This window comes from Aquarana catesbeiana, linkage group LG04 (assembly GCF_042186555.1).
Source record: "Aquarana catesbeiana isolate 2022-GZ linkage group LG04, ASM4218655v1, whole genome shotgun sequence".
Taxonomy (NCBI): domain Eukaryota; kingdom Metazoa; phylum Chordata; class Amphibia; order Anura; family Ranidae; genus Aquarana; species Aquarana catesbeiana.
In genome coordinates, this window is record NC_133327.1 from 139,269,907 (window position 1) to 139,295,629 (window position 25,723).

At 45.0% G+C, this 25,723-nt stretch overlaps 1 protein-coding gene across 1 annotated transcript in view; it reads left to right on the forward strand.

Annotated features, from left to right (window-relative positions):
- The window catches only part of LOC141139538 (vitamin K-dependent protein C-like), a 138,310-nt gene extending 126,131 nt beyond the window's left edge, over positions 1-12,179 (forward strand). The window contains exons 8-9 of the mRNA XM_073625777.1: positions 10,042-10,165; positions 11,440-12,179. Of these exons, the coding sequence (XP_073481878.1) occupies positions 10,042-10,165; positions 11,440-12,044 (729 nt within the window). The 3' untranslated portion in view covers positions 12,045-12,179. The remainder of the gene's footprint in view (positions 1-10,041; positions 10,166-11,439) is intronic.
- Positions 12,180-25,723: the final 13,544 nt, after the last annotated feature.

Sequence of the window (25,723 nt, forward strand, 5' to 3'; positions counted from 1 at the left end):
GTATCTAACTCAGGATCTGGAATGGAAGAAAACACCTGGACATGCATTCAGGTTAATTCTCGTGATAAAGTGGTTACATAATTAGTCAACACATCAGACTGCAACTGTAACAGTTGTGGAAAGTAACAACCAAGTCTGGGAGCTGAACTAAACAAAATTTCATAAGGGGATAGGGCATGTTTCCCCCGGGGGTGTGTCTGACACTGAACAGGGCAATGGGCCAACTGTCTGGCTATCTCATGTTAGTCACTTGGGCCATCTTTAACATCCTGTTTTTAGTGTCCCATTCATCCTTTCTACCTTCCCGCTACTTTGAGGGTGGTATGGGATGTGTGGTGCCAACTGAACCCCCAGTGCTACCCAAATCTCTTTTGTAAGGGTTGCTGTTAAGGCTGGTCCCTGATCTCTCAATATCACCTCTGGGACCCTAAATCTACATACTATCTCGCTCAGTAGTTTCTTAGCTGTGGTCCTGGCAGTCATGACCACTTCCACTAGGGCGTTTTCGAATCTGCCACTTCTTGGCACTTGAGAATGATCAATTTGCATCCTCTGTAATAGGGTATAGGGCTTTTGCCAGGTGCTTCTTCTGTGTTTTTTCTGTGCGTCCTGGGTTACATTTGGTGCAGATAATGCATTATCTGCAGAAGTTGTCGGTCAGTGGAGTAACTCTTGGTGCAACACTTGTTGATAAGAGAGTTCATAAAAGTCTTTGTCAAGTGGGCACTCCATGTGCCCATTGCACCACGGCTGGGTACATACTCCTGGGTAGACAAGGCTTCTTGTTGCACTCGAATAGTCCATTACTGAGAGTTGCTCCTCTCCGTTTCCAGCTTTCCTTCTTATCCGGACTTGTTGTTTCCTGTAGTTCTTTTAGATAAACTCTGTCCACTGGGAAAGTCTGTAAGGTAAGCACAGGGTGGTCTTCTTCTACCACCCTGCTGTCCACTTCCCGTGGACCACCAGCTGTCTGTTTGGCAGCTGAATTGGCTAGATGATTGAGCTTCCTTTGAGTTCAGTTTGTTGTGTGCTTTTACTCATAATTGTCACTTGGGTTGGGAGAAGCAAGGCATCATTTTTTCACAGGTGTTCCTGCAGCCGTCAGGAATCCTCTGTCCTAGATAACACCATTATCATGGGCAATGCTGAAAGCATATCTTGAGTCCATATGAATGTTGGCTCTTTTTCCCTCTGCCCATTTACATGCTGTAGTAAGTGCTTACAGCTCTGCCTCCTGTGCAGACATCACCGGTGGTAAGGCTTCAGCTTGTAGAACAGTGTTTTCAGTGGTGACCGCGTGTCCTGTGTGGTCATGGGGTGACAAGTCAAGACTCTACTCCTCCTCCTACTTTCCCCCCTCGAGAAGTGGAAGAAGGGTGGTAGGGTTCAGTTTTTGACAACTTAATAGAGTAATGCTGTCCAGTAGGAGGGAGCACAGGAGTCTCAAGTGTCAGGTAGTGGACAAGTGTTTCGGCTGGATCTTGGATGAATATGGCAACAACGTCATGGGGAGCAAGCAGAATGAGGCAGTGTCCGAGGACCAAGTTCAAAGTTTTGTCAAGCAAGGCTTGTGTAGCAAAGCCAGCTCGCAGACACAATAGGCCTCCTCTTGCTACCGCATCCAGCCGACAGGAATAATATCCTATGGGGCGTAGGCTGATGTCGTGTGATTGGGTGAGTACACCTGCAGCATGTCCCAGACGTTCGGATAAAAAGAGCTTGAGCGTTTTGTCGTAGTCTGGAAGCCCTAGCGCTGGGGATGGCGCACACTTGAGGGCCTCAAACTTAGATATTTCTTCAGGAGACATCTGGAAGGGTCTGATTGCAGAGCATCAGTAGGAAGACTTCTGGAATCCATGCTCCACACTAGGAAATTAGTCCAAGGAAGGCATGAAGGGATTTCTGACCTTGTGGCAGTGGGATATCAGATTACTTGCACCCTGTCTTCCGTGGGATGTCTTTTCCCATGGGACAAACAGTGTCCAAGGAAAATGACAGGTGTTGAGTACCAATGCAATTTGGGCTTTGAGGCTTTGCACCCCTGGTTGGCAAGATAGCACAACAGGCTTTCTGAGGTGACTTCAACAGGGGATAAGTTAGCTGCACAAAGGAGAAGGTCATCAACATGTTGGAAGAGAATCACTTCCGGGTGTTCCTCTTGTCATGTCTCAAGGATGATAGCCATAGCTTTTGCAAACTGGCTTGGAAAGTTCTGTGCCCCTTGTGGCACAACTGTTTAGGTATGTTGCCGTTTCTTTCCATGGATGAATGCAAAAAGGTACCAGCAGGAGGGGTGAGGGTGGACACTGAAGAAAGCGTTTGTAAGGTCCACCTCTGTGAGGTACTTTGCAGTCAAAAGCATCCATCCTGCGGTACCTGGTTCTCTTTTAGGATTCTCTTCTTGGGGTTATTTTGGTTTCCGGGGCAATGATGCGCCCTCTTTTAGCTTGACTGCAACTGGTGGCACCTTTAAGTGACCGTTGTCTTCCGGTCCTGTGGACCATAGGCACGCAGGGATTCTGTCAAGTACTTCCTGCAGTATTGAGCTTGAAGTTTTTTTGCTTCATGAAGTGTCGTCAGGAGAGGCAGAGAACACAAAGCAGATGAGTCTTCTAAAGATAGGGGAGTATGTAACTTCATCCCCCCTTCAGGCGTGTCCTGATTGAGGCCTGTAGTCCGGACAACACATCAGTAAGTGGACTGGAACGGGGCACCCCATCCATTCCTACGCAGGAAACGTGTGTGTCTCTTTTCTTAATGGGAGAAACTCAGATCATCAAAGGCCTGTACGAGTCTAGCATGATACTTCTTCAGACTCCCCTTTATCTTGGATAATATCTTGGATTGTGGTGGTCTGATCCGTCAACTTCTCCTTTGCCCAGTCGTGGAGTTGTGCACAGAACTCCACGCCTGAGGTGTAGGAAGTGGCACTTGTCAGGCTGGCATCATTGAAGGCCGTCTGCATGACTGGCCAAAAGACATGTCCTGCTTTGATTTGGCATAGGCTGATCAAGTCTCTCCAGGCAGCTGAGTAAGTTTCTTGTATCTGCACTATCCTGTGGTAGAAGGGAATTGGCTGCTTCTCTGGGTCAGGCAGACTTGTCACTAAGGCCTCTGCTTGTGATGGAGTAAAAGCGACATACATCACTGGTGCCCCTTCTGGTAACCGAGACTGTTGTTGGGGCGGGGGCTGGCAAGAGGCACTGTTCCTTACAGTTGCCAGCATGTGTTTGAGATCCTCTCGGAACTGTGAGTCTGGAGCCGGATTGGGGTTAAATCAACAGGTGGCCTTGCTGCCTGCTGATGGGCTTCCCACTCAGATGCTACTTCATCATTAACATATCCGGCCTGGGAATGTGATGCTTCCGTATTGGGGAAGACAGGTGTGTGGTATGAACCATCCTGGTTTAAAACAGGGAGGGCTGGGTACAGGCTGTTTAAGCTTACTGGGTGTACCAAGATGGCCGCCGGCAGGAAGTGCACTGGGCTGGGTAGAAAGTGAAGGCATGGGTGCACTAAGATGGCCGCCGGGCTGAGTTGTCACAGTGGGTTGTGCTTGGGTGGTGAGAAAGGAGTGATTGTTAGACGGAGGGCAGTGCTGTCCCTCCCCTCCTTTTGTTTCAAGTTCCAACATAGCGTGGTAATTTCACATACTGTATCCTCAACTCTGTGATACACATACATAATACAATCGCCATCTTTCTTAACTTCCTTTATCCAATTTTCTTTATCACACAGGATTTTTCTCTCTGTTTCTTTAGCAACATAACTTTCGCCACTTCGTTTAACTTTGTTAACTATTTCAACATCTTCTCTCTCCTCTTCACAATATCACTTTCTTTACAATATCACATTCTTCACAATATCACATTCTTTTCTCTCTCTGTTTCTCGGCTAATGGCTTGAGAGGAGAATACGTACAACTAATGGGTTAATATTCTTCTCACTGCTCCTTATCAACAAATTCCTTGGGTGGGGGCACATAAGGCTGTGCTCCTAGCTGCTACTGTCTGCTATAACCCTGTAATGTACAGTTAATCTCAGAACAAGAACAAACACATCAGGGGTAGTGAGGAGCAACGGCCCGCGACCCAACAGATCCCCCGGGCAGCCCCCCCTCCGACCTTAACCAGTCCCCAACCCCTCTCGTGTATAGCAAACAGTAAACCACAAATACACTCACGACAGGACATTATACCTGCCACTCTTCGAACTGCAAAATTTCAGCAGGCTAAGGTAACCTCAGGGGCAGACAACTCCCCTTAAACCCAGTTAAAGGTTGTCATTACAGACAGCTCGTCTGGGGGTGAGACTTCTGTAATGCTTTCAGACTGCGGGGGGCTCCAGCAGCTGAGATATCCCTCAAGGGTCTGACAAACATTGAGTAACCCGTCCTATAACCGTCTGCTACAAGGGAAAACTTCATCCCAGAGGCCGACAGCTCATCTGGGGATGAGTACACATACACTCAACTCATGTAGCACTTTTAGACTGCTGAGTTTCGTAGCCCAAAGAATGGCAGACAGTGAACAAATACAGACAGCAGAAACCCATTGGCAGGTTCGTTAAAACAGCCTCAGGCGAGGAAATACCTGCCTCTCTGACAGTCTCAGCATACCGACAGAATCCAGCGGTCAACTGAAAGATAAGAAAATCGTACAGTGGTAAGAATATAAATCAACTTACCGTACTGTTAGGGCTGCGCAAACCCCCATCTTATCAATCAATTAACGCTCGAATCCTTATCGCGGTATGGCTTCGACTGTAGCCTGAGGTCCCGGGTTTCGGCACCATCTGTTATGGAAATGATTAAGAGCTCCAATCGAGCCCAAGGTTATCTGCTGCTGTTTCTAATTGGAAAGTGTGGCTATGCATGCATATAAAAGTAAACACTCTGAGACACGCTCAGCACCGTTACTTTTTACACTTCTGATTTATTCAAGGCGGTGCTAATGTTTTATACACAGAAATACGTCATTGCTATGTTAGTCTACTAGGTACATCTCATTGGTTAAGATAGAAAAGAAGATGGAGAATCTTCATAACGAGGTTTGGCTGTCCTTGGTTTTATCTTCAGTTCCGCGTTCTTCTGATGTGTGGGATGTAGGGGGTACCCGCCATTTTGAGAAAAATATAGGAACAGAGCTAATCTGTATACTTATATAATGAGTAAGGAGAAAAATATGTATACATATAAGAAAATAGACATTTTCAGATTATTATTATCTACATCACATTCCTTCACAGTGTTACAAGGTCTCAGGTGTGATTGGGGAGCAGGTGTGTTAAATTTGGTGTGATTGCTCTCACTCTCTCATACTGGTCACTGGAAGTTCAACATGGCACCTCATGGCAAATAACTCTCTTAGGCCCCTTTCACACTTATACGACTTCAAAGTCGCGCGATTTTACTGCGATTTCGAGGCGGCTATTTTGTTGCGATTTTACCGCGATTTGGGAGCAGTACTACTTTGTACGACTTTGCCACAACTTTGGCATTAACAAATGAAAACATACAGTAGTTGGTATGAATCATGAGGGGGAACTCCGCGCCAAATTTTAAATAAAAAACGGGCGTGGGTTCCCCCCAGGGTCATACCAGGCCCTCAGGTCTGGTATGGACTGTAAGGGGAACCCCCCTACGCCGAAAAATCATCGTGGGGTCCCCCCAAAATCCATACCAGACCCTTATCCGAGCATGCAGCCCGGCCAGTCAGGAATGGGGGTGGGGACGAGCGAGCGCCCCCCCCCCCTGGACCGTACCAGTCCACATGCCCTCAACATGGGGGGGTGGGTGCTCCCCCACCTCAAAGCACCTTGTCCCCATGTTGATGAGGACAAGGGCCTCTTCCCGACAACCCTGGCCGTTGGTTGACGGGGTCTGCGGGCGGGGGGCTTATCGGAATCCGGGAGCCCCCTTTAATAAGAGTGCCCCCAGATCCCGGCCCCCCACCCTATGTGAATGAGTATGGGGTACATCGTACCCCTACCCATCCACCTAGGGAAAAAGTGTCAACAACAAAAAACACTACACAGGTATTTAAAGTAATTTATTAGACAGCCGGGGTCTTCTTCCGGCTTCGGGGGTCTTCTTCCGACTTCGGGGGTCTTCTGCCGACTTCGGGGGTCTCTCTGGTTCTTTTCCTCGCTCTCCGGGTCTTCTGCCGGCTCCTCCGCTATCTTCTGCAGCTCTCTGCCTTCTGCCTTCTTGTCTTCTTCCCTCTTCTCTTCTTCCGATGTTGACACGACGCTCTCTCCATCTAGAATGCTCTCGGAGCGCTCCGCAATGGACTTATATAGGCGGTGACCCTGCCCCCTTATGCCGTCACAGTCCCTGGGCATGCTGGGACTGTGATGTTTTAGGGGGCGTGGTCACCGGGTGATGTTGACCACGCCCACTTATGACGGCACAGTCCCAGCATGCCCGGGGACAGTGACCTCATAAGGGGGCGGGGTCACCGCCTATATAAGTCTATTGCGGAGAGCATTCCAGCTGGAGAGAGCGTCGTGTCAACATTGGAAGAAAAGAAGAAGGCAGAAGCCCGGGCCACCGCTAGCAATAGAGCTGCAGAAGATCAGGACACCGGAAGGAGACGCCGGAGAGACCCCCCGAAGTCGGAAGAAGACCCCGGAGCTGCCTAATAAATTACTTTAAAAACCTGTGTAGTGTGTTTTTTCATTGACACTTTTTTCCCTAGGTGAATGGGTAGGGGTACGATGTACCTCATACTCATTCACAAAGGGTGGGGGGCTGGGATAAGGGGGCTCCCGGATTCCGATAAGCCCCCCGCCCGCAGACCCCGACAACCAACGGCCAGTGTTGTCGGGAAGAGGCCCTTGTCCTCATCAACATGGGGACAAGGTGCTTTGGGGTGGGGGGGCCCCACAGGGCGCCCCCTATGCCCCAAAGCACCCACCACCCCATGTTGAGGGCATGCGGCTTGGTACGGTCCAGGAGGGGGGGGGGGGCGCTCGCTCGTCCCCACCCCCATTCCTGACCGGCCATGCTGCGTACTCTGATAAGGGTCTGGTATGGATTTTGGGGGGGACCCTATGCTGATTTTTCGGCGTAGGGGGTTCCCCTTAGAACCCATACCAGACCTAAGGGCCTGGTATGCCCCTGGGGGGGTACCCACGCCAGTTTTTTCATTTAAAACTTGGCGCGACGTTCCCCCTCATGATTCATACCAGACAGCTGTCAGCACTGCCTGTTGCTCATCGTGAAAGGAAAGAAAAGTTTTCCTTTCCCAATCAGCGAGCCAGGCTTGTGCTTACAAAGTCGTACTGAAATCGTGTTTATATTATTCAGGCACAATTTGCATGCTACTTGAGGGTTTAACATTGAGGTCTATGGAGTACAACTCGCATAGAAGTTGGACCAAAGTAGTGCAGGGACTACTTTCAAGTCGGCACGACTTAAAGTTGTGCCAATATGAATGGTAGTCATTGAAAATCATGGAGAATGACTTGTCATACGATTTTGCAGTACAAAATCGTGGGACAAGTCGTATAAGTGTGAAAGGGGCCTTAGGATCTGAAAAAAAGAATTGTTCTTCTACATAAAGATGGCCTAGGCTATAAGAAGATTGCCAAGACCCTGAAACTGAGCTGCAGCACGGTGGCCAAGACCATACAGCGGTTTACCAGGACAGGTTCCAGTCAGAAGTTGAGTGCACATGCCCAGCGTCAAATCCAGAGGTTGTCTTTGGGAAACAGATGTATGAGTGCTGCCAGAATTGCTGCAGAGGTTGAAGGGGTGGGGGGTCAGCCTGTTAGTGCTTAGACCATACGCCACACACTGCATCAAATTGGTCTGCATGGCTGTCGTCCCAGAAGGAAGCCTCTTCTAAAGATGTTGCACAAGAAAGCCCGCAAACAGTTTGTTGAAGACAAGCAGAGTAAGGACATGGATTACTGGAACCATGTCCTCTGGTCTGATGAGACCAAGATAAACGTATTTGGTTCAGATGGTGTTAAGCGTGTGTGGTTGCAACCAGGTGAGGAGTATAAAGACAAGTGTGTCTTGCCTACAGTCAAGAATGGTGGTGCGAGTGTCATGGTCCGGCGCTCCATGAGTGCTGCCGGCACTGGGGTGCTACAGTTCATTGGGGGAACCATGAATACCAGCATGTACTGTGACATACTGAAGCAGAACATGATCCCCTCCCTTCGGGGGGCTGGGCCGCAGGGCAGTATTCCAACATGATAATGACCCAAACACACCACCAAGATGATCACTGCCTTGCTAAAGTAGCTGAGGGTAAAGGTGATGGACTGGCTAAGCATGTCTCCAGATCTAAACCCTATTGAGCATCTATGGGGCATTCTCAAATAAAAGGTGGAGGAGCGCAAGGTCTCTAACATCCATCAGCTCCGTGATGTCCTCATGGAGGAGCGGCACAGTGGTGTAGGTGGGCGGCACAGTGGTGTAGTGGTTAGCACTCTCACCTAGCAGTAAAAAGGGTGGCTGGTTCGAATCCCAACCACAGCACTACCTGCCTGGAGTCTGCATGTTCTCCCTGTGCCTGCTTGGGTTTCCTCCGAGTACTCCGGTTTCCTCCCGCAGTCCAAAGACATGCTGGTAGGTTAATTGGCTTCTGTCCAAAATTGGCCTTGGTATATGGGTGTGAGTTGGGGACCTTGGAATGTGGGCTCCTTGAGGGTAGGGACCGATGTGAGTGTGCGATGTATGTGTGGAGCGCTGTGTAAATTGACGGAGCTATATGGGTACCTTAAATAAATAATAATAATAGTGGATGGGCATCTTGGTGAGGCACAATGTACAAGGATGGGACAATTGCGGGCGCGCGCCCACACTCACTCAGGTTGAACTGGATGGACTGGTGTCTTTAGTCAGCCTTACCAACTATGTAACTATGTAACTATGTAGGAGTAGAAGAGGACTCCAGTGGCAACCTGTAAGGTAGTGCTGAAAATTAACGGTGGCCACACAAAATATTGACAGTTTGGGCCCATTAATGGCTGTGTGTTCAGTTATTTTGAGGGGACAGCAAATTTACAATGTTATACAAGCTGTACACTCGCTACTTTACATTGTAGCAAAGTTTCATTTCTTCAGTGTTGTCACATGAAAAGATATATTAAATATTTACAAAAATGTGAGGGGTGTACTCACTTTTGTGAGATACTTTAAGTGCAAATGGTCCAACAGACAGAAAGTTCATTGCCTGCGCCAGCATCTTCTCCCCGGCTTCTTCCAGCTGCCGGTCTTTGGCCATCTTGATTGGCCAGTGTGGGGTGATGTCACTCCCACAAATGCGCAGAAGTGCAGTCATCCCAGCACCCAGGCAGCGTAACAGAATGTAAACTGGCCTGCAGATGTGCAGCTCAGAGTACATTCTGCAATTGTCTAAAAAGAAAGAAAAAGAAAAGAGATGGGGGAAGAGAAAAAGCTGTCCTCACTATTTGTTACTTGATCTCTTGTAATATTTTCTGAATAAAAGAGGGGCAGCCTAGGACACACCTCCAATGTGCTGCCCATGCCCTTGGATGATGTGTCTATATCGGAATTCCAGATTTGATGGATGGGCTTGACTGCACTGTACTCTGTTTTACCACTAGAACACTATTTATGTCACCTCTGCTTGAATATCCACCATTTTATTAACATAGCTCCCAATTTTCCTTAATTTAGAAAGAATGTTCACTTTCCTCTCACTTTCCTCCTCAGTTGCCCCTCTTTGTGGTCTGATGTATAGACCTTTTTAAAATGTTTTACTACACTAGACTTTTATCCAACTGTTGCAACATTGACAAAAGGTAATGGTGAAAAGTATTACTTGTAGGTTTACCCAATCATTTTTGAGTACCAGGGAGCTTATCGGGGGTGTAGCCTTTGCCTACTTACTTTGTGCTAAATGGTGTCCCTCTTTCTAATCTCAGAAAGTTGAGATGTATTCATTAATACAGATGCTTCTTACTTTCTTCAACAGGGAGTTTATGCTATTATCTCCATTGATTTAGCACTACAGTTGAAATTTGCAACTAAGAAGCACTGTCTGCTTTTTCTTGTGATTGCAGGCTTTACTTTTCAATGGTAAGAAGCCTCTCTGTGGCGGAGTTCTTATTCACCCATACTGGGTCCTCACCGCAGCACACTGCTTCAAACGGGCTCAAAATAATGCAAAGTTTTACGTACGGCTCGGTATGTACCTGTTTATCCTACCTATTTGTGTTGTGCTTATTACTTGTCTAAGAAGTATGACAACATGAACTCAGATATGATCTTATGACACCCTGTAGAATTTTAACTTCCCCTCATAAAACAAATTTTTATTAGAACAGCCTCTGTTTAGACCAATTTGACAGACAAAAGAAATGCTATAGAAGATTTTACCTAATGGCTCTGCATTACTGGCTAGATACAGGAGAGTTATTGTTGGTTCTGTACCATACGCCTTGGTTAAGGGTCTGCTGGTTTGTTCCTCCCCTTGACACTTTTTTTTTCTTCCCTTTTCACCCTTTGTTTTGATTAAATCCATTAAAAAAATTAGATGACATCGGGAAACAGACTATGGTTGGCAGCAGGCCTTAGAGGTCTTATATACATATTTGGCTGCAAGTCTTATTCTTTATTTTGATTTCCTTGCATTGTGTTCTGTATATCCAACGAGAGATCGCTGGCCTTCACAATATAATTTTAAGGTAGGCAATACACCATGAGTTGCAGGAAAGAAAGTCACACGATTCCCTCATCAACACAGGCAGTGTTGACAGGGGAATCAGCAATTGTCTTCTCCTAGCAGGGGCGAGCGGTGGAAGCCATCCCCGCCGGGAGAAGACAGTGATTATCACTAGCAGGTATAGCAGCCGATAGCGATAATCACAAGAGAATCCAGCAGGCTGGTTGTACACAAATTGATTGCTCAATCAACTTGGTACATTCAGCTTGCCCATTAACAGTTCCTGCTAAACACAGATTTGAAACATGTATGGCTGGCTTAACAGTCATTGTTGGGTTTGGCAAACTATCTCTTTCTTTAAATAAATCATTTTCCCTGTTATTGCTTTAGAGCGCATTGAAGTTGAAATTATTAAATAATGGAGAATAATTTGTCATTAAACCACTTCACTCATTTTTACAAACTTAGTGCATACTAAATAAAATGACCCAGAGATATTGTTAAAACTGTTATGCTTCAGTTTTTTGCTAGTGGACTCTCTACTCAAAAGTGTACTCCCCATTCCAAACGTATTAGCTAAAATAATTTAAATCTTGAAAAGATTTACATAATTTACTTGTGGGTACTTTTTAACAAAACTGTGGCCTTCCTTTAAAGACCGGAAATAAAAAAAAATATTTCTGTATTTGAATTGTTGTAGTCATTATTACTGTATCATATATCTCTGCTATATACCAGCTAAAAAATTATTTCTAATATCTACCCTCTCTTATTCTTGAAACACATTTTATTACAGGTGAATATGACCTCCAGATTCTGGAAGACACAGAGCAGCAAATTATAGTCACCAAGCTCATCCTTCATCCCAAATTTGACGCTGCAGGAGTCAATAATGACATTGCTCTTATGCGTCTTAACCAGGCAGCTGTGTATAACAAATATGTGCTGCCCATTTGTCTACCAAGCTATGGACTTGCTGAAACAAACCTGACAGTAGAGGGCACAGAGACAATTGTAACTGGCTGGGGGTACCAGGATGAAACCCATAGCAACCTTACGATGATCCTTAGCTACATACAGGTCCCTATAGTCTCCCAAAACAACTGTTCGGATGTTATGCGTGCCAGAATAACAGATAATATGCTATGTGCAGGAACCCTGGGAGACAATCAGGATGCATGCGCTGGGGATAGTGGGGGGCCGATGGTGACTAGATTTAGTGATACCTGGTTCCTTAGTGGGCTTGTGAGTTGGGGAGAGGGTTGTGGACGGCTGAATAATTTTGGAGTCTACACTAAAGTTCATTATTACCTCCACTGGATCGGTCAGACAATGGCAAACTATGAGACCGAGTTAAAAAAAAGTGAAGCCGAATCCAAAAGAGTCACAAAAAAAAACTGAAAGGTAATCGTCTATTAGAAAACAACTACTGCAACCCATCTAAAGACAAGTGCGATCATTTCCATGAAAAATATTGTTTTAACTACGGTATTTGCCAGCATTTTAAAAAGAAATGCAATAAAGATCATAACCAAATGCCATACTTTTCCTTATTATTGTAAAAGAATAGAGACTTGGTTACCAATAATTGTTAAATGCAAACCAGGGCTGGACACTGTGGTCAAGGGGCCTTCATTCCCAAATCAGTGTTATGTCTGTTTAACCCTTATTTGCCATCAATTAACGGTGAAGGTGTTTTTGTAATTTCCTTATAAATTTTTAGCTATATTTTATGATTTGATAGCCTATTTTTAGCCTAAATTACAAATAAAAAAGGCAAAACAGGTATAACTTGTATTTAGTATGTGTCCCTTTTGCTGATTCTTCTTGATTTAGGATACATTTTCCTCTTTCCTACCCTTATCCCACATAAAAACACCCAAGCCCCCCCCCCCCCCCAACCCCCCGCTGCTGTAATCTTCCTGTGAAGCTTGACATTTCCCACCCTTTCCTTCCCGGTGTGCCAAACGACAGCTTCTATTAATGATGAAGGATCTCTTAATGGAAGAGGCAGAGCTCTCAATCGCCAGTCAGTCACCCATTCAGAGATCCTGTGTCATCTATAGAAGCTATTGTACAGCTTCTATGAATGACAAGGCAAGGCATGATGAGTGGGTGAGAGCTCCTGACAGCCCTTCAGTTGTATTAACCCCTGCTGCATCTAAATATTATGGTGGGTGGGTAGGAAAGTGCAGAACTTCTTCTAAACCAAGAAGAATCAGCACAAGGGACTCATTCTACTAAATGTGAGTTATGTCCCTTGTGCTGATGTTTATGTTTGTATTTTAGTCTAAACTTAGGGTTTAATATTTATCATTTATATGAAACTTATAAAAATAGTGTTTATAGTCTACACTTGTGGTTGGGAGAGAGGTGATAAAAACATGCGGTTGGGAGGCTTTTTTACTTCTCCCAACCGTTCCCTATATGCTGCAAAGGCAGCAACACATACTGTGACACAGCAAAAATGATCCACATTGTTACATTTGGCAGGCAGTACCTTTCGTCAAATGACACCTATCCAAGTGAATAGGGCCATGCTGCAACAACGCAAAATGCATGTGGTTGCGGCGTGGTTTTATATTTTGGAGGCTAAAACAAGCAGTGAGTTTGTGACATAACACCTCACCATCTGTCAAACACCCTCTGAAGAGCGGTCCACGCTGGATTGCACTTCAGACGGCTAACACAAATGTAAACAAGCCTTTTCTTTTTGTAGCACTGCATTTATTTTATATTAGAAAAATAATTTTAGTGTCATTATAAAAGGAAAACTTGCACAATAAAATTCACACTATGGATGCATTATAATCTACCTCCCAGACTGAAGAACAATTTTGGTTACCATAATGTTAATTAAAGTGATATTAAACCCCAAACCAAAAATTTTATATATTGCAGCTTACCAAGCCTTAGATGGCTGCATTACGTTTCTCTTTTTTGGGGCTTTTTGCCCTCTGTTTTCACCTGGTGATCTGGCCAGTAAGGCCCCATGCACACGAGACGTTGTTAAACGCGTGTTCTGAGGCAGTTGGACACTTTTTTCAACTGCCCCTGAACTCATTCAATGTTATCCTATGTGTCCATGTACACAGTCTATTTTTTTGATGTTTTTAGGCAGTTGCGCTTAACCTCGTTTTTCCAGAAACAAAAAAATGGGTTCAGACGCAAACGTTTTCCACGTTTCAGACACCAAACGCGGCTAAACGCACCTAAACGCGGGTACCGCGTTTAGCCGCGTTTGCGTTTATAAGCGTTTTTAAAGGTGTCCTATTTTTTTTACATTAAAAATCTCAAAAATTATGGCAAATGAAGAAAAACCATAAAAAAATATTTTAAACAATTTTAATTGCTTGCAATGATTCATAGACCATTTATATACCCTAATGAGCCCTTGATCCAATCCAATACACCACTAGCATTGCTGTTATCCAAAGTATAATTGGAATTTGACCCATATGTTTTTAGATTTGAACAAGCAACTTGTGGCAGGTGACGTGGCAATTGGACAATCCACAACTTGTGGCAAGTGGACAATACACAACTTGTGGCAGGTGACATGGCAAATGACAATTCAAGTTGTGGCAGGTGACGTGGCAAGTGATGTGGCAGGTGACCTGGCAAGTGGACAATCCACAACTTGTGGTAGGTGATGTGGCAAGTAACGTGGCAAGTGGACAATCCACAACTAGTGGCAAGTGACGTGGCAGGTGATGTGGCAAGTGGACAATCCACAACTTGTGGCAGGTGACGTGGCAAGTGACGTGGCAAGTGGACAATCCACAACTTGTATAAAGAAAATAGAAATAAAAACTACGCTATAAAACAAGTGAACAGTAAATAATCAAAAAGCTGCACTCCCGACAATAAACATCAATTGTAGAAAAAAACATAAAAAATATGAGAGTTGCGCTAGTGCATGTGCAATCATAAGTATAAAACCAAAGTAAACAAACTATAATGGTACGTGCAAACACAAGTAAAGGCAGATAACAACTGAATATGTTCCACCAAAATGTTCCATCAAAGTGAGAAAGTTCAATGTAAATGGTAATGACTCCAAATAGCCCACAGATAATGTAGTAAAAATCCAGGTGATGATTATTACTTATTCCGTGACTACAAAGGAAGATCCACCACCGAAAAATGGAAGGGGTTAATGCTTACCAAATGGCCATGACCCCCCCACCACAGAGGATCACAGCTAGCAGGCAAAATATTGAACAGACAATGGTAGCTCCTATCGGCATCCACTAGAGGTCGTCACGTCTTCGCACGTTTGTAATGGGGCGTACACACGGTCGGACTTTTCATCTACAAAAGTCCGACAGCCTGTCCGACAGACTTCCGGCGGACTTTCGGCGGACTTGCAGCAGACTTTCTAACGAACGGACTTGCCTACACACGACCACACAAAAGTCCGACGGATTCGTACGTGATGACGTACACCGGACTAAAATAAGGAAGTTCATAGCCAGTAGCCAATAGCTGCCCTAGCGTGGGTTTTTGTCCGTCGGACTAGCACACAGACGAGCGGATTTCGGGGTCCGTCGTAGTTACGACGTAAAGATTTGAAGCATGTTTCAAATCTAAAGTCCGTCGGATTTGAGGCTGAAAAAGTCTGCTGAAAGTCCGGAGAAGCCCACACACGATCGGATTACCAGCCAGCTTTAGTCCGTCGGCGTCCGTTGGACTTTTGTAGACGAAAAGTCCGACCGTGTGTACGCCCCATAAGTGTTCATTTATGTATCCAATTTTAAAATAAATCTTTACAGTTTTACACTATGTGAGCTCCCCTTTTGTATTCTATGGTGTATCCCTGCTATGGGTTCTGCTGGTGTGGCTGACGCTGTGACGACCTCTAGTGGATGTCGATAGGAGCTCCCATTGTCTGTTCAATATTTTGCCTGCTAGCTGTGATCCTCTGTGGTGGGGGGTCATGGCCATTTGGTAAGCATTAACCCCTTCCATTTTTCGGTGGTGCATCTTCCTTTGTAGTCACGGAATAAGTAATAATCATCACCTGGATTTTTTCTACATTATCTGTGGGCTATTTGGAGTCATTGCCATTTACATTGAACTTTCTCACTTTGATGGAACATTTTGGTGGAACATATTCAGTTGTTATCTGCCTTTACTTGTGTTTGCACGTACCATTATAGTTTGTTTACTTTGGTTTTATACTTATGATTGCACATGCACTAGCGCAACTCTCATATTTTTTATGTTATAATCCACGATTTGTGGCAGATGATGTGGCAAGTGACGTGGCAGGTGACGTGGCAAGTGACGTGGCAAGTGGACAATCCACAACTTGTGGCAGATGACATGGCAAGTGGACAATCCACAACTTGTGGCAGGTGATGTGGCAACTGGACAATCCACAACTTGTGGCAGGTGACGTGGCAAGTGGACAATACACAACTTGTGGCAGGTGATGAGGCAAATGACAATCCAACTTGTGGCAGGTGACGTGGCAAGTGATGTGGCAGGTGACCTGGGAAGTGGACAATCCACAACTTGTGGTAGGTGATGTGGCAAGTGAACAATCCACAACTTATAGCAAGTGACGTGGCAGGTGACGTGGCAAGTGGACAGTCCACAACTTGTGACAGGTGACGTGGCAAGTGACGTGGCAAGTGGACAATCCACAACTTGTGACAGATGACGTGGCAAGTGACGTGGCAGGTGACGTGGCAAGTGACGTTGGCAAGTGGACAATCCACAACTTATGGTGGATGACGTGGCAAGTGGACAATCCACAACTTGTGGCAGGTGACGTGGCAAGTGGACAATCCACAACTTGTGGCAGGTGACGTGGCAAGTGGACAATACACAACTTGTGGCATGTGATGTGGCAAATGACAATCCAACTTTTCAGCAGAGTTTGAACCGGCATCTCGTGTGCATGGGGCCTAACACACCTCCTGTATTAACGTACCACCACTCTGGATGAAGGTGCTCAGGGGGCACCCTTGGACAGCAGCATTGTCAGTCTGGGGGGAGGGGAGTGTTAGATGTACTAGCAGATTTAGATACACTAACAAATTGAAACCAAACTCCAGCTCACATTGCAGTTACACAAACAACAAACACAAACAATTACAGCAAAAGTTGTTTTACTTTTGAGATAAAGGTTTTATAGGTTTAAATAAAATCTGCTCATTGTAAGCACCCCTGTCAGTGGTAAATGGTTTGTCTCATTCCTCTAACTGCTACATCCGCAAGAGAGCTTGTTCTGTTGATAAACAACAGACTTACTGACAGGATCCACAGGGGAATAAAAAGGAAAGAAATCCTAAAAAAGCAAACGAATGCAGCCATCACATCTAAGAATTGGCAAACTCAGTATTATAATTGTTTGCTTTTGGGTCTAAAACTGAAATCCTGGCTCTTTTCCCTCATGCTCAAATGAACTAAATCACTCTAGTGTTTCTATATCACAACAACTTCCCATTCTGTTCAATCCTGTTACCATGACTGTAATTTCTGCACTCTACATCAGCCTGGCTACTGCAGATCCATCCATCAAAGCTTGGCCAAGTGAGTCCCTGTCCTGCCTCTGATCATGACATAAGAAAGTTGATTACACCCAAAATTCACCAATTAGTGTCAAGGAGGTATTTCAACACTACTGTTACAGAAATCACCGTCTCAGACCGTCCTCTGGAATCAAGGTAATATTTATTGCATATGCAAGAGAAATGAATTTCATTACATGTTCATGCTGTCATCGTCATTTCTAAGGAAAATACTGTGGTACATGTCTTTTTTTATAGGCCCTGGACACCCTCCTTTCCTGTCTTAAAACATGCCCAGTCTCATGTATTTTGAACTTTATTCTGGACACAACAGGAAAGGTGGAAGTGTCTGTTACAGGCTGATATCTTCACCATCAATGGATACAGGATACTGACTTGAAAACTCCCCAAGCCAACACAAAAATACAGGATACATTAAAAAAAACTGCAAATCTAAGCATCTTATATTACTGAGTCTATATAGTGCTGACTCCATATTATCACTATAGATTATTTCTAAGCCATAATAAACAAAATGGCATTTTTCATAACTGACATTTAAAGTATAATTTCTCTAACATCTCCCCCCTTTTATACTCTTAAGGTCAATAATTCAAATATCCAGGTTTTTTTTTATTTTACCAGGTATTATCATTTAGACAGATGAGTCCTTAGCGAGAGTTGTAATTTCATCATCAGGTTCCGAGTATAGTTCCGTGTCGCTCTGGAGGAGCATAGTTTTTGTTAAAGATGTGTCAATCAGTCTTTGAAAAATTCCCCTAATACAGGGAATGCAGCAACATCCACACAATGTAAGAACTGCGGCTGCCATAACAATAGAGATAAGCAAACTTTTTGCAAGATCACCCCATTTACCAAACCATTTTTCAAAGAGTCTCGTCAGGGGGTTCTCTACACCAGAGTTCTCAGCTAATTCTTCGGATAGCATTTGTAGGCCTTGTAAGGCCTTGGTGATACTTCCATCAGGTGCTGTATTATTTGGAATAAAAGTACAGCAGAAGGTGCTGAACATTTTGCATACCCCGCCCCTTTCTGCCAGCAACATCCAACGCCAGGGGCGTTGCTAGGGGGTGGCTATTGGGGCTATAGCCCCGGATCTGTTCCAATAGCCCGAGACTCTTGCTGCAGGGTCCCTGCCTAACCAGCGGGTTGCAGGCTGGCTGGACGAGCAGAGATGACATCTCTCTCTGCCTGCTCCACATCAGCGCTCTTCACAGCCGAGCCTTTTCAATTTGGGAGCGAGGTGTGGCGAGCAGCAGAGAGATGACATCATCTCTCACTGCCCGTCACACATCAGCGGTCTTCCACCCTCACAGCATGGTGGAGTGGAGGTCACGTGCTTTCTGTCATCGTGGAGCTCCACTTTGCAGCCAGACCCCCTTGCTTCAATGTCGGAGGTGCAGCGGGGAGCAGCGAGATGACATCATCTCTCACTGCCCGCCCTGCATCACCGCTCTCCTGCTCTCACTAAATGGACCAGTGCTGTCAGCCTGCCACCAATGCAGTGTCAGTGCACATTTGGTAGCACTGGCTGGCATGGCAAGTTACAATCCACATCAGGTGGCAAGTGACAATCTGCAAATTGAGCCAGGAGACATGGCAAGTGACAATCTGCAAATGGTGGCAGGTGACGTGGCAAATGACAATCTGCAAATGGTAGCAAGAGATGTGGCAAGTGACAATCTGCAAATGGTGGCAGGAGACGTGGCAAGTGATAATCTGCAAATGGTGGCAGGAGATGTGGCAATCTGCAAATTGAGCCAGGAGACATGGCAAGTGACAATCTGCAAATGGTGGCAAGGGATGTGGCAATCTGCAAATTGAGCCAGGAGATATGGCAAGTGACAATCTGCAGATGGTGGCAGGTGATGTGGCAAGTGACAATCTGCAAATGGTGGCAAGAGATGTGGCAAGTGACAATCTGCAAATGGTGGCAGGAGACGTGGCAAGTGACAATCTGCAAATGGTGGTAGGAGACGTGGCAAGTGACAATCTGCAAATGGTGGCAGGAGATGTGGCAATCTGCAAATGGTGGTAGGAGATATGGTAAGTGACACGCCCAGGGCTCCCACTGATTCTGCAGTATGGTGAGTTGAACCACTTCATTATATATTAGAATGTAACAATAGAAATAATGCACTTTAATCACCCTGACACCATATCAACCATGGTGCCATGATGATTGAAGCGCCAACACCAGCCATCACCCGTGAAAAATTGCTTAGGTCTCCCCCCAACCCCCCCCCCCGCGGGCATGAAAAAAGGTTGGTGACCGCTGCTATGGGCTCTAGCCCCAGATCTTTTGCAGATCTAGCAACGCCCCTGTCCAACGCTATACGGTTCTGCCATGCTGTCAAAGAGGTGGCATCCAATTGTGCTGCTATGCCTTTGATAGCATCTCTGGTGTAATGTGTAATTCACAAACCTCTGCTGGTTGTAGTAGATGTAGTTTATCCAGTCGACGTTCTTGTTGGGCTGGACCCATATGAAGAGTGAGGTGAGTCCTGCTGTTATTTGATTCTGCGCTTTAAATTCATCTGGAACTCCTCGTGAAACACCTATTTCGTCTATATACACTCGGTTGTCAAATGAGCCTTGTGGTGTTTCTCGCTTAATTCGTTTAAAAAAGTATTTACCTAGTAGTTTCATTGATTTATCACTCATAGGAACTATATAAAATGGAAGCAGCAATCGGGTAAGGGCACAACTATCCTCCCATCTAGGTGGCAGTCTGGGCCTTAGTCTCCTATCTCCACACAGACACCAAACATCAGCCAATTGCTGTTTCTGTTCCTGAAACCATTTTAGTTGGTACTTAATGTCTGTAGTAAGGGTTGTAGTTGCACAGTATTCAGGGGACAGGGTGCCAACAATTGTACCATTACTGTCATTGTTAAAGAAACAAGTAAAATTTCCTGGTAATGCTTGTACTGATGGGGGTATACTTTGCATTTTAGTCTTTGGGTAGCTCTTTTTCTCATTTGCACATTCCGACCCAGTAATATTTTCTGAAAACATTCTTATTATACAAGTCAAGTCTATTTCCTCTTCAAGGAGAGGAACGGTGGCTAGTTGTGGAATATAATAAGGTTTACCATACAACATTTCATACAGTGTTATGCCCCGTACACACGGTCGGATTTTCCGATGGAAAATGTCCGATCGGAGTGTGTTGTCGGAAATTCCAACCGTGTGGGCTCCAATCGGACATTTTCCATCGGATTTTCCGACACACAACGTTTGAAAGCAGGAGATAAAATTTTCTGACAACAAAATCCGATCGCGTCAATTCCGACCGTGTGTGGCCTGTTCCGACGCACAAAGTGCCACGCATGCTCAGAAGAAATTTCGACACGCAACAGCTCGGTCTGGTAAAATGAGCGTTCGCAATGGATACAGCACTTTCGTCACGGTACAATGTTAAAAAAGGTTTAATACAGCGCACTCTCTTCTTCTTTATAATGTGACAAGAATTAAGTAGTTTTGCTGCTCATATTCACACACACTTCTCACAAACGTATTTTGTTGTTTTTTTCTTGGGATTCCCTGAATATATTGTTATTTGTCACATCTGACATAATTTTTTTTTTCTTTTAGTTTTTTTTGTGCTTTAAAGCCATTTTTCGTTTAAATTTTATGTTTGTATTTTTTCCAAGGCTGATCTTTGCTTAATCTTATTTTTTTACTCCAGACTATTTTTGTGTGTGTTTTGTGTGTCAAGTTACCACAACACCATTGATATCTTTTATTATTTAATCTCAAGGAGATTGTTTGTTGTTGGTGTCCCTTGTTAATTTCACATTGTATATTTGAAATGTACCTGAATCCTCACAAACAAACTGTCCTTTTTGAAGTAAAACACACATAGGCAAGTATAATTCAAACCAAAAATCCTTTATTAAGGGCTCAGAACCAAACAAAGAGGGAGTCAACGCTGGATCAACAGGAGAAATTAGCGAAGCCTGGGACCCCTAGGGCAGATAACAATTCTTGAACATCAAAATTGGTGGCCTGAGGAGTCCATATGTAAGGGAGGGCAGTCTGGTCCAGAAGTCCCAGAGATCCGGAAAGCAGCAGATGACATCTGTGTCCCCAGGCTGTGGTACTACAAGAGGCTGCATCTTTTGACCGACCAGACTGGATCCAGGGTCCTCACTTTCTGGTCTTCCTTCCACGCTTCCTTCCTGGCTGTGGCTCTTCTGTTGGAGATGTGGCAGGAGGAGGAGTAGGACCTGGAGGAGGAGGAGGACTGGGAGGACCTGGAGGAGAAGGAGGAGGAGGACCATCTGTGAGTTTGCAAAGGTGTGTCTCAGATGTAATTTGGGCCTTCATACCTTTATTAAGAGCCTCCAATATGAGCGACTCACACATGAGTTGTTGTCCCTCCTCCATCCTCTGCATTTTTGAGGCAATAATGGCAGCGAAGTCATCCTCCACGGTGTGTGGTGCTCCCAGGGCCTCTGCAGTCTCCTCTAGGGCACTCCTCCTCCTGCCACTTTCTCTTTCCAGGGGGAGTGGAGGGACCTGCAGATCAGGCAGCTGGCTCGGCCCGGCCACCTCCTGGCTGAGACTTCCCTGTGTATGAAAAAGGGACATGGTTTTAGTTTTTGCTTCATCAATCACAATCCTAAATTAGTACTCCCAACTAACACCTGTTAACATCATTGATTGGACAAGCAGAAATATTTAGAGGAATGCTATACCTGGCTCAATCTGGGCTCCTCCACATGTTGTTGCCTGGAAGGCCCAGGTTGGGCGTCAGAAGCCTCAGCTGGGGGGGAAGGAAGCGTGGAAGGAAGACTGGAGAGGGATGACCTGGGTTCAGTCTGGCCTGCCAGAAAATGCAGCCTGTCATAGTACCACATCCTGGGGACATAGATGTCATCTGCTGCTCCGGATCTCTGCGAATCCTGGACTTTCTGGCGCTCCCTTACATATGTGCTCCTCAGGCCACCAATTAGGATCTTCAAATATGTGTCTGCCGTGGGGATCACCTGCTTCACAATTTCCAACAATTGATCCAGCGCTGCCTTCCTCTGTGTTTGGTTCCTGTAATGTGGGTGGTTGATCTCCCACAGACATGGCAGCTCCCTTAACATATCAATGAATATTGACATGAAGTCATTATCTTTTAATAAGATATCCATGTTCACTGCAAGACACAACACAAGACAAAGCCTAATGTCAGACCAAACTGTACTAATCTTATTACAATATAGGCCTCAATCTAGAAGCAGTATAGGAAAAAGTATGTCTCTTACCTTCGTTCTTACGATTGGCGCGTCCAATGCTCCTTTGTCCGCTCACAGATCGTACGTAATATGCACGTGTGTTACTCTTTATACGCACTGCGCATGCGTGTAACTCCGCCCGCCCCTGATGTTCTTTCTAGTCTATTCCCCGCCCCTTTTCGTTCTGCGCAGTGGGGGAAGAGCACATGGCAGAGACACAGCAGGTGCGTGCTAATTACAGGAGGAGGAAAGCCCAGATCCGGACACGTCCCGATCCAGAAGGAGCAGATTTAAGGCCACAAATATGTCCTTTGGGGAGATGTTGGAGATGGTGGACATCCTGAAGAAGGCCGACTTGATGGATAGTATGGCCCTTACCCCAACCCCAATATCAGAAAGGCCAAGATCATTGCGAAAGTGGTCAAAAGTCTGCACCGGAATTTCGGGGTACGACGATCGAAAGATCAGCTCAGGAAGCGGTGGTCGGACCTGAAATTAAGAGAGCCCGAGCAGTACAGAAAGATCCGGAGAGTGCTGCAAAAAAGTAAGTAGTTGTGCTGTGTTCCTATTCTTTTTGTCTTTATTACGTTCGTACTGCTCCATATGGTTTTCTTAATTGTTGTACAGTTTAAAATGGAATTTTGAAGGTTCATGGTTCTTATCAAACAATTTTATTTCGGCCTCTAAAACACCATTGTTTAGGCCCTATGCATTTCCAACATTTTTTAGGGCCTACTTGTCTGAAAAAAATGTGCTTGTGTAGATGGCTTTGTTACTAGAATGAAATGAAAACTAGATTCTGTGTAAGGAGAGGACACTGAGCAGCTGTTTTCACATCTGGACACTGGAGCACTATAGTGTGGGACACAAGAACACAATTTTGTATTAGGGTGGGCACACAGGTGCTCCAGTGTATACTATAGGGGGGTCTCCATCTGTGAAGCTTGTACAAAACAGGTAAAGTATTGCAGGTTGACAAAGGCCACTAAAAAAGCTACATCTTTGAACTCTGCTAAAATTGACAATTGTATCCCAATTCCAAGCAATGTTTCCTATTTATAGTTCTGCCATCAAATATCTGTGTGCTAATTATACAATTTTTGTTTAACATAGGGGAGAAAAGACTTGGAGGACACCCCTCATCTGAGGAGACCAGAGACCCCCCACCTCTGGAAGAAGGGAAAATACCCCAAAAACAAGCTGAGCAGGAGGAGGTTGTGGAAATTGGCACCACAACAGGTGAGTGTCTGCGACCACAGGCTCAGGTAAGAGATGGATGCTGGCAGATTTTTGATACCTGTTTTTGTTTGGTTACTCTCTTTTTAGGTGATCGTGATGTTATGGATCAAGATCCTTTCACATCAGAAAGTGCACAGATCCTGATCGGGGAGATCATGGGGTGTAATTTTGAATTGGAAAACCTCAAGAAAAAAAATCAATGATTTTATTCAAAAAAATAATAACATCATTGATATTTTGGGGCGAATTTAAAACCCCACAAAATCACTTTATTTTTTTGTGTGCTACAATAGGAAAAAATTTAGACCAATGTTTTGAAATTACAAATTTGGAGGATGCACACAGTGTGCCAACATGTGCTATCTGCCATCACGGGAGATCAATGGACGCGTTTTGGGGGTGCAACCCTTTCCTCAATAATAAAGTAGCGGTGAGGAAGGGCTTGCTCCCACAAAACACGTCCCTTGATCCCCCATGATGGCAGCTAGCACATGTTGACATTCGTAAATTGGTGTGCATCTTCCAAATTTGGCTTTTCAAGGGGTGACTTCACCCCATCTGGACGCAATATCAAACACAGTTCCTAAATACTCATGTCTGATATTGCCTTCAAGTTTTACCAAAATGTGAACTTTGTAAGTTCAAGATTTTTGTCTTTCTTGTTGGTTTTACACAGGCCTGTTTTATCGTAAATGGACATTTCTATTTTTGCTAATGCCACCCCAAAAATTGTTATACAACAAACATGTTGTTTTGTTTTAAAAACCTTTGGTAAATGCACATGTGATTGTGCAGGTATTAAAAAGATTGTTAATCAAGAATGTGTGGATTATTGTCTCAACGCTACAACACTTTTGTGGTGATGTAATTGCTGTTTTGTGAGAAAATGGAGGTTATTTCTTAAGGGCAAATAATCTTTGTACTACAAGTGCAGTTTCAGTGCAGTTTCAAATGCACTTGTAGTATAAAAAGTGTCTTGGCCTTTAGTAAATAACACCCAACAGTGTTTGTATACGGTTACACAATCACGCCATTTTCAGGACTGCCCACATTGCTGTCATGGTCAGCTAAAACAAACACAAGCAGTAAATGTCAACAAACATAAGCTTTTTCTTTTTTATTTGATAAATGCTTCACAAATTGTCTGGCATATTGATAGCCCCCCTACCCGCAAAGAACTCAAGGTATCTTAACCACACATCACGGGCACTCAGGGAGGGCAAGCCAGAACGGCCACTTTCAAGCGGCGTCAGGGTTGGATCATGTATAATTCCGGCCTCAGGCCAAACTGAGCCAGCATAGTTGGCAGAATGTTTGCGTAAAAAGTTATGGAGAACACAGCACGCCAGGATTAGATGATTAAGTTTATACTCCGCCATATGGATGGGTGTCAGAAATAGGCGGAACCGGCTGGCCAGGATTCCAAATGTGTTCTCCACCACTCTTCTGGCTCTGGCCAGCCGGTAATTAAAAACTCTCTGTTCCGGGGTGAGGGTCCTCATCGGGAATGGCCGCATAAGATGGTCCCCCATTGCAAATGCTTCATCCGCAACGAAGACGAATGGGAGTCCTTCCACATTGTCCTCTGGAGGTGGCAAGTCCAAGCTGCCATTCTGGAGACGCCTGTAAAACTCCGTCTGGGCGATGACTCCACCATTGGACATCCGGCCATTCTTCCCCACGTCCACAAACAAGAAGTCGTAATTAGCCGACACCACCGCCAACATCACAATACTATTGAACCCCTTATAGTTGAAATAGTACGACCCCGAGTTGGGTGGTGGGACGATGTGGACGTGTTTCCCATCAATTGCCCCTCCGCAGTTAGGAAAGTCCCACCGCTGGGCAAAGTGGGAGGCCACAGTCTGCCATTCCTGTGGCGTGGAAGGAAACCTTTCAGGAAAACAAAAATAAATTTGCATTTTTGCACATAAACATGGCAAGTAGATTAGACACAAACATTCTTGGCCAACCTCCAGATAGCATTTATTAAGGGGAATTTAACAACACCAAAGTATAAGGTACACCTATCATATCCCCCCCCCCTCTCATGGGCCATTTCTAACAT